This window comes from Nansenia antarctica (genome assembly GCF_963989245.1).
Source record: "Nansenia antarctica genome assembly, chromosome: 5".
Taxonomy (NCBI): Eukaryota; Metazoa; Chordata; class Actinopteri; order Argentiniformes; family Microstomatidae; genus Nansenia; species Nansenia antarctica.
The window spans coordinates 43,048,544-43,058,543 of record NC_137690.1 but is presented as its reverse complement, the minus strand read 5'-3'; the positions used below and the strand labels follow the sequence as shown (position 1 = coordinate 43,058,543).

Below are 10,000 nucleotides of genomic sequence, written 5' to 3'. Positions count from 1 at the left end.
TCATACTGCGAAACACTGTGGAGTTTAACTCACTGAGCGCTGGAACTGTCCACATTCTAGAGTGCCGATCGTGACTCTATTCCCCAAAAATGCATCAATTATTCAGTTTCCATTTTGGAGCCAAAGTATTTCTGCACAGTAAACACCACATAAAACACTTGGCACTTAAGTTGGTGAGTGTTCCGGAATTCTTTGGCAGTTGAAGTGACTTCAATGTTCCTCAGTTTTCACATTCGGTTTGTTTTTTTCCCGTTCCCGTTGTGTTGAACATTGTGCCTTTCTTCCCTGGTCTCCCCTCCTCCAGCTGCTCCAGAGGCTCCTAGACGACCGGCGGGGGACGGTGGAGATGATCCGGGCCGAGGGGGAGCGCATTGCAGCCACGGCCGAGACGCAGGACCGGGACAAGATCCAGAAGCAGCTGGAAGTCCTGGGAGAGAGATGGGGAGAGCTGCTGGAGCGGGCTGCGGCCAGGTAAAGGACTCCAGTCCGGTGGTCAGCGTGGTGGGACGTAGATGTATATATACGCTATACGTATCTGACACTTCCCAGTGAACAAAGAGTCCAAAAGACGTCCTCAAGGAAGCCGGAATGTGGGTTCAGATGACGTCTTTCTAGGACGTCCAGATGACGTCTTTAGGACATCATCTGAACCCACATTCCGGCTTCCCTGAGGACGTCTTTTGGACTCTGTGTACTGGGTTGGTGCTTAGCGAGGGTCTGAGACTGACTACAAGTCATTCATGCTTGCTTACGAAGACATTTTCATACATCACAGGATCGTGCAGACACTTTCTATACCAGACAGTCAATGTGTAGAACACATGTAGAACATTCACACTCACAGAGCACTTTATTAGGAACACTGTACTAATACTGGGTTAGGGCCTCCGTTTGCTCTCAAAACAGCCTCAATTCTCGGTGGCATTGATTCCACAAGATGTTGGAACAAACATTCTTAGGTCCACGATGACATGATTGTGTCACGCAATTCCGTTGCACAGGTGCACTTTCAAGCTGTGAATCTCCCGTTCTACCACATCCCAAAGGTGTTATATTGGATTCAGATCCAGTGACTGGGAAGGCACTGAACTCATTGTCATGTTCATGAAACCAGTTTTTCGTGACTGACTTTTTTACCACATCCCAAAGGTGTTATATTGGATTCAGATCCAGTGACTGGGAAAACACTGAACTCATTGTCATGTTCATGAAACCAGTTTGAGGTGACTTTTGCTTTGTGACATGGTGCATTATCATGCTGGAAGTAGCCATCAGAAGCTAGGTACATTGTGGCCATGAAGGGATGCACATGGTCAACAACAATACTCAAATAGGCTGTGGCATTCAAGCGATGATTGATTGGTATTAACAGGCCCAAAGTGTGCCAAGAAAACATTCCCCTCACCATTACACCACCTCCACCAACTTGCACTGTACAGGTGTTCCTAATCAAAGTTCTCAGTGAGTGTACATGCTTGTCACGCGGTCGGTCCAGACCTCCACGCTTGTTCGTTCGTCGCAATAAGAGTCCGTCCCTCGCCCCTGTGTCTCCCAGGCAACGGCAGCTGGACGAGCTGCAGGGATTGGCTCTCCAGTTCCACGAGGCGGTGGAGCCTCTGGGCGACTGGCTGAGCGCCACGGAGAGACGGCTGAGCACGGCCGAGCCCATGGGCACCCAGACCTCCAAGATAACCCAGCAGATCGCCCGCCACAAGGTACCGTACCACCCAGCTGAATGTACCGTATCGTACCCATCCAACTGAACGGTAAATGGTCAATGGTAAACCTTTTTCCAAAGTGCTTTACAACAGCCTCTCATTCACCCATTCACACACACATTTACACACCAATGGCGGCAAGCTAACACTTCGACATGTGGCCAGCCGGGGCTCGAACCGCCGATCTGCCAACCTTGTGATGATTAGACGGGCGGCTCTACCTCCTGAGACACAGCCGCCCCAGCTAGGGTCCTGAGTCCAGTCAGGGGTAGAAAGGGATCCTCCCAGGCAGAAACACAGTTCTAACGCCACACAGACAGGAACCCTGGGTCTCTGTGAGTCACTGTGGAGTTAGAACGTCTGCAGACCCCTCCCCCAGCGCAATGATGACATCACTCTTAGTTTGATTACAATCTGCGTGAGAAACAAGGTCGACTCCCAGACCCCCCCACCATCCACACTTCCACCCTGTTATATGATTTCCAGATGTTCAGTTTGATTTTCATTCGACCATTTATGATTTATGTTTAAGTCACAAGGTCAGTTTTTTTTTTGTTTTTTTTTTATCATGCATAGCTTGTTTCCGTTCCTTATGATTTATGATCATTTATGCTTTCTCATCTGCATGCTCATGTTATTTTTTTACCTTTCATTTTGTTCCCCTTGTGTATATTTTATCCCCCTTCACCCCACCTACCCTCCTCCCCCACCCCCCCTCCTCCCCCACACCTCCCCAGACCCTCCAAGATAGCGTGGCCTCTAGGGCAGACCAGGTGGTCCACCTCCAGGGCCTCCGCAAAGTCCTGGACCCCCTGAGCTGCGCGGCCGACCGTGATTGGCTCGGGGAGCGCGTGGGGGCGGTGCAGACGGCGCACTCGGAGCTCAGCGATTGGTGCGCGCGCAGGGCCGGCCTGCTGGAGCAAGCCCTGGCCAACGCCCAGCTGTTTGGGGAGGAGGAGGTGGAGGTGCTCAACTGGCTGGCCGAGGTGGGCCAGAGGCTGGGCCAGGTGTCTGTCAACAGCTACCAGCCCCAGCAGCTGACCCAGCAACACACACACACACTGGTACGACTGGTACACACACACACACACACACACACTGGTACGACTGGTACACACACACACACACTGGTACGACTGGTACACACAGACACACTGGTACGACTGGTACACACACACACACACTGGTACGACTGGTACTAGGGCTGCCACAAACGATTATTTTCATAGTCGACTAGTCACCGATTATTTTAACGATTAGTCAACTAATCGGATCATAAATTACAGCTTATCGCACAATTACTCAATCGCTCTTATTTAGCTATCATCTTCTAAATCAGCTTCTAAATTTAGCTTGAAGTTGTTAGTTGTTGTTGTAGGCATGTGCTAACTAAAAATAAAGACAATTAAAATGATTGTTCACTCAAAAATAGATATTTTAATGAACTTTGCAGATTTATTTCTGGCATCACTTGCATGTAATGTAATGTAAAGAGTAGTAGAGAGTGCAAACTGCTCAGTAAAATGAGGTAGGCTAGGCACTAGGCAACCAAAAGAATACAAAAACAAAAATAAATACTTGTACAGAGTACAAAAGTTTTGCTTTCCATAGTAGAACGCGCCTTCTTAGCACTGTAACGTTAAGACAACATTTTTAGCTATTGTATAAGTATCGCTTTGATGACAACGTTACAGCACATAACGTAAAATAATGTAAGAAGGCTTTTAACGTAACGATATCGTTAGCCAATAACAAGCTAACTAGCTTACCGAGACGAGCCATCGTGTTCCTCGTCATCTGCCACAACGTGCTTCCTTTTGAGATGCTCGCGCATCATAGACGTGCTGCCATGATAAGCGAGTTCAGCTTTGCAAATTGTATATTTTACATTGTTTTTTTCAACGTTGTGGTTGAAATGCTCCCACACTTTAGACGTACGAGGACGGGAAGACATTTCTCTCTGTTTGTTTTTCCGGAGATGTCACGTGTGCCCCGGATGACCGACACTGCTCCAAAAAAACATGCGACGACGTCGATTACCAAATACGTATGTCGGCGACGATTTTGGTAATCGACGTCGTCGCGACTAGTCGACTAATCGTGGCAGCCCTAACTGGTACACACACACACTGGTACGACTGGTACACACACACACACACACACACACACTGGTACGACTGGTACACACACACACACTGGTACGACTGGTACACACACACACACACACACACTGGTACGACTGGTACACACACACACACTGGTACGACTGGTACACACACACACACACACACACACACTGGTACAACTGGTATACACACACACACTGGTACGTCTGGTACACACACACACACACACACACACTGGTACGACTGGTACACACACACACACTGGTACGACTGGTACACACACACACACACACACTGGTACGACTGGTACACACACACACTGGTACGACTGGTACACACACACACACACACTGGTACAACTGGTATACACACACACACTGGTACGTCTGGTACACACACACACACACACTGGTACGACTGGTACACACACACACACTGGTACGACTGGTACTCACACACACACACACACACTGGTACGTCTGGTACACACACACACACACACTGGTACGACTGGTACACACACACACTGGTACGACTGGTACACACACACACACACACACTGGTACGACTGGTACACACACACTGGTACGACTGGTACACACACACACACTGGTAGACACACACACACACTGGTACGACTGGTACACACACTGGTACAACTGGTACACACACACACACTGGTACAACTGGTACACACACACACACACTGGTACAACTGGTACACACACACACTGGTACACACACACACACTGGTACGACTGGTACACACAGACACACACACACACACTGGTACGACTGGTACACACACACACACACACTGGTACACATACACACACACACACACACTGGTATGATCTCACCTGATCATGAATAGATATGATCTCACCTGATCATGAATAGATATGATCTCACCCTCCTTCAAGCCAGGAGAGCCATAGCACTATGCTGGAAGAGTATGGACGCTCCATCATTGAGAATGTGGAAGAGGGGGCTCTTGGAATGTATTGGTCTGGAAAGATTAACCTATATTAATAAAGACAAGCGGAAAGACTTTGACAAGCTGTGGGAACCATACATGAAGAACATGTAGGATAGAATACTTTATACAAAGTTTGTGAACTTTGTTATTGTATGTTTCTCTTTATTTGTCTTTTGTTGTTTTGTCTTTGATGTTGGTATATAAAAATGATAATAAAAATATTGTGGAAAAAAAAAGATATGATCTCACCTGATCATGAATAGATATGATCTCACCTGATCATGCACTTCTGTTTAAATGAATGTTGTGGTTGAGTTTCCTTCAGAGTGACTTGATCTTCTGGTGTTCGCTCTCCTCCTCCTCCTCCTCCTCCTCCTCCTCCTCCTCCTCCTCCTCCCTCCTCTTCCTCCTCCTCCTCCTCCTCCTCCTCCTCCTCCTCCTCCTTCTCCTCCTTCTCCTCCCTCCCTTCATCCCTCCAGGCTCTGAACGAGGAGATCGTGAGCAGGAAGAAGACAGTGGACCAGGCCATTAAGAATGGACAGGCTCTGCTCAAACAAACCACAGGTACGCCACACAACCTCTTCAACTTTGACCCCCTGAATAATAATAATAATAACTTTATTTGTATAGTGCTTTTCATGCAAATGTTGCAGCTCAAAGTGCTCCAATCATTATATAATCATAATGTAATAATTTAGTCATTTAAAGGCAATATTAAAAAGATGGGTTTTTAGTCTTGACTTGAACATATTTGCTGAGGTTGCATCTCTAATGTAAACTGGCAGTGCATTCCACAATCTGGGTGTATAAAATGAGAATGCAGCCTCACCAAATCTCTTCTTATGTGGTACACAGAGAAAACCAGCGTCAGAAGACCTGAGAGCTCTATTGGGCTGATATGCTGGCAAAAGGTCTGAACATATTGTGGTGCTGTGCCAGTGAGAGCTTTATAAACCAGCAGAAGGATCTTGAAATCTATTCTGAACTTAACAGGAAGCCAGTGTAGAGTCTCTAAAATAGGAGTTATATGAGCTCTTCTGCTTGCTGCTCTGAACACCGTGACCATATCTGAGATGTTAGAAAGACAACGGATGACCTCGTTGGCTGAAGGACCACAGGGTCGTCGTGTGTGTTCACAGGAGAAGTCCTGGAGGGGACTGGGACAGTAACAGTGGGGGGGCAGTCACTGGCCACTTCCTCCCTTGTTCTAGACTTTGGACCGGCTCTTCAGAAAGCTCGGTCCTTTGAATACTCTGGTACTGTGTCTCTGACCCTGGTACTGTGTCTCTGTCCCTGGTACTGTGTCTCTGTCTCTGTCCCTGGTACTGTGTCTCTGTCCCTGGTACTGTGTCTCTGACCCTGGTACTGTGTCTCTGTCCCTGGTACTGTGTCTCTGACCCTGGTACTGTGTCTCTGTCTCTGTCCCTGGTACTGTGCCTCTGTCTCTGTCCCTGGTACTGTGTCTCTGTCCCTGGTACTGTGTCTCTGTCCCTGGTACTGTGTCTCTGACCCTGGTACTGTGTCTCTGACCCTGGTACTGTGTCTCTGTCCCTGGTACTGTGTCTCTGTCCCTGGAACTGTGTCTCTGTCTCTGACCCTGGTACTGTGTCTCTGTCCCTGGTACTGTGTCTCTGTCTCTGACCCTGGTACTGTGTCTCTGACCCTGGTACTGTGTCTCTGACCTTGGTACTATGTCTCTGACCCTGGTACTGTGTCTCTGTCCCTGGTACTGTGTCTCTGACCCTGGTACTATGTCTCTGACCCTGGTACTGTGTCTCTGACCCGTGTCTCTGACCCTGGTACTGTGTCTCTGACCCGTGTCTCTGTCCAGGCGAGGAGGTCTTGCTGATCCAGGAGAAGCTGGACGGCATCAAGTCTCGCTACGGCGAGATGACGGCGGTCAGCGGCAAGGCCCTGCGGACCCTGGAGCAAGCCCTGCAGCTGGCCACGCGCTTCGCCAGCGCCCACCACGACCTCAGCCAATGGCTGGACACCGTGGAGGTGGAGCTTAACCACATGGAGCCTGACGCCACGCCCGCTTATCAGGACAGGCAGAAGGTGAGGGGGGGGGGTCTGTCTGTCTGTGTGTGTGTGTGTGTGTGTGTGTGTGTGTGACTGTGTGTGTGTGTGTGTGATTGTGTGTGTGTGTGTGTGTGTGTGTATGTGTCTGTCGCTCTGTCTCTCTGTCTGTCTGTCTGTGTGTGACTGTGTGTGTGATTGTGTGTGTGTGTGTGTGTGTGTGTGTGTGTGTGAGTGTGAGTGTGAGTGTGTGTGTGTCTGTCTGTGTGTCTGTCTGTCTGTGTGTTCGAGAGACAGATTCAGATTCAGATAACGTTTATTGCCATTATGCTTGACACATATAGGAATTTGCTTTGGCATTACAGAAGGTGCATTTATGCTTTTTTCACATATATATGAACAAAACAAGTACAATGCAAAAACAGGACAACACAGGACAGACAGTGCATGGATAGTGCTGTAAATAAAGTGCAGTGCAGAGTTATACAAGGTCTAGTGCATGTTCAGTCCTGGGCAGACTTGGGGGCGGGGGGGAGGGGGAAGCCAGAGTCATTTAGGCTGAGGGGAAGAAACTGAGCCTGTGGCGGGCCTTCAGTGCCTTAGGCAGCCGCAACCTTCTTCCAGAGGGAAGCAGGGTGAGGAGGCCGTGGCCGGGGTGGAAGGGGTCGGCCATGATCTTTCTTGCCCTCCTCAGAGCCCTGGTGTCATGCAAGGAGTTGAGGGAGGGCAAGGGACAGCCGATCACCCTCTCTGCTGAACGTAACACCCGCTGCAACTTGGCCTTGTCCTTGGTCGTTGCAGCAGGGAACCAGGTGATGATGGAGTGGGTGAGGATGGACTCTATGATGGCCGTGTAAAACTGGACCATCATGGACCTCGGCAGCCTGAATTTCCTCAGCTGCCGGAGGAAGAACATCCTCTTCTGGGCCTTCTTCGTGAGGGCCTCGGTGTTCCGCTCCCACTTAAGGTCCCGGGAGATGGTCATGCCTAGAAAGCGGCATGACTCCACGGAGGCCACCGGGGTACCTCCCAGCGTGATGGGAGGGGGCAGGACTGCTTTCCTACGGAAGTCCACCACCATCTCCACTGTTTTTAGAGCGTTTAGCTCCAGATTGTTAATACTGCACCAGCTCTGCAGCCCCTCGATCTCACCCCTGTAGGCAGATTCGTCCCCCTTGGAGATGAGGCCCACCAGGGTGGTGTCGTCTGCAAACTTCAGGAGCTTGACCGAGGGGTGGCGGGAGACACAGCTGTTGGTGTATAGGGAGAACAGTGCTGGAGACAGGACGCAGCCCTGCGGGGAGCCCGTGCTGGTGGACCTGGAGCTGGAAATGCTCTTCCCCAGCTTCACCCGCTGAGACCTGTCAGTCAGGAAGTCCGTGATCCACCTGCAGGTGGAGTCCGGCACCTGCAGCAGGGATAGCTGGTGCTCCAGGATGTGTGGGAGGATCGTGTTGAAGGCCGAGCTGAAGTCCACGAACAGGATCCTGGCGTAGTTGCCTGCAGTGTCTAGGTGTTCTAGTGCGTAGTGCAGAGCCATGTTCACGGCGTCCTCCGTGGATCTATTGGCTCTGTACGCGAACTGCAGGGGGTCCAGCACAGGATCCGTGATGAGCTTCAGGTAGGCCAGGACAAGGCGCTCCAGGACCTTCATGACGACAGAGGTCAGAGCGACGGGTCTGTAGTCGCTGAGGCCTGTGACCTTGGCCTTCTTGGGGACGGGGATGATGATTGACGCCTTGAAGCACGCTGGGACGTGACACAGCTCCAGCGAGGCGTTGAAAATGTGGGTAAACACCGGGGCCAGCTGGTCGGCGCAGTGCTTCAGGACAGAGGGAGAGACGGAATCCGGACCAGCTGCCTTCCGGGGATTCTGCCTCTTAAACAGTCTGCTTACCTCTCGCACTGTGACAGAGAGAGGGGGTGGGGGGGGGCGGGGCGGGTGAGGAGGGGGGAGGGAGGGGAGGGGGGGGTAGCAGGAGGGACATTGGCCCCCCTGGGGGACGGGGGTGGTGGTTGTAGCCGGGGGGGGGTGGAGGGAGAGGGCGGGGGTGGGCGGGAACCTCTCTTTCTCAAACCTACAGTAGAACTCGTTCAGCTCGTTAGCGAGAGGGAGGTTGTCGGACATCAGCGGGGACTTGGGTTTGTAGTTGGTGATGGTCTTTAGGCCTTTCCAGACGGAGGCGGAATCCCCCTCAGAGAGCTGTTGCTGCGTCGCCCCACGGTGGTGTAGCGGTCTAAGCACTGGCCACTAGTGCATGCTGCCCACCGGGGACTGGGTTCGAATCCCAGCTCGCCAGATCCGGATATGGCTGGGGCACACACGCGGAGCGGCATATTGGGCGGCCGCTCCCGAGGGAGGTATAGGAGTAGTTCCGGACAAGGATCCGTCGCGCAACAGCGCCCCCGGGGTGCCGGAATAACAGGTGCTGGGCTCGAGGAGCCAGTCAGCTAGTCTGCCTGGCGGCCTCCTCTGGGACTGCCGGCCACGGGGGTCGTGCGGCGGATCCTTCGCAATAGGCAGGGGATAATTGGATGCTCGGTTGGGTTCAATTGGCTACCAAATTGGGTGAAAAAGGGGATAAAAAAAAAAAAAGAGAGCTGTTGCTACTGCTGCGGTGACGTCAGCATCAGGTGGAATGTAGACACACGCGAGAATGAATGAGCTGAACTCGCAGGGGGAATAGAATGGACGACAGAGGATGAATAGGGATTCTATAGCCGTGGAACAGTGTTTGTGGAGCACTGTCACCTCGGAACTCCAGCGCTCGTTTACAAAGAACAGTAACCCCCCACCCCTAGACTTGCTCACCGCCTCGAAGTCTCTGTCAGCCCGGAACGCGGAGAATCCCTCTAGCTCCACCGCCTCGTCAGGGACAGATGGCGACAGATGGGTCTCCGTAAACGCGAAGACAGCCGAGGAGTGGAAGTCGCTGCTCCTCGCAACGAGACACCGGAGTTCATCCATTTTATTGCAAAGGGAGTTCACGTTGCTCAGGAATATGCCCGGTAGTGGTGGTCGCGTCCCTCTCCGCCGAAGGCGAACCAAGCAGCCGGCTCTCCGACCTCGCTGCCTCCTGATCCACCTCACAGCACTGGTGAAAAACGCGGTCCCCCTCACAAGCATATCCAGAATGTCCGTGGAACGGGTGAGTAGT

The 10,000-nt window shown here is 51.5% G+C and overlaps 1 protein-coding gene across 1 annotated transcript in view; it reads left to right on the top strand.

The window, feature by feature from the left end:
- macf1a (microtubule actin crosslinking factor 1a) overlaps positions 1 to 10,000 on the top strand; it is a gene marked incomplete at its 5' end in the record, with an annotated part of 389,501 nt that overhangs the window by 330,069 nt on the left and 49,432 nt on the right. The window contains 5 exon segments of the mRNA XM_080531631.1: positions 305 to 471; positions 1,556 to 1,715; positions 2,456 to 2,782; positions 5,303 to 5,387; positions 6,655 to 6,881. Coding sequence (XP_080387757.1) covers positions 305 to 471; positions 1,556 to 1,715; positions 2,456 to 2,782; positions 5,303 to 5,387; positions 6,655 to 6,881 — 966 coding nt within the window.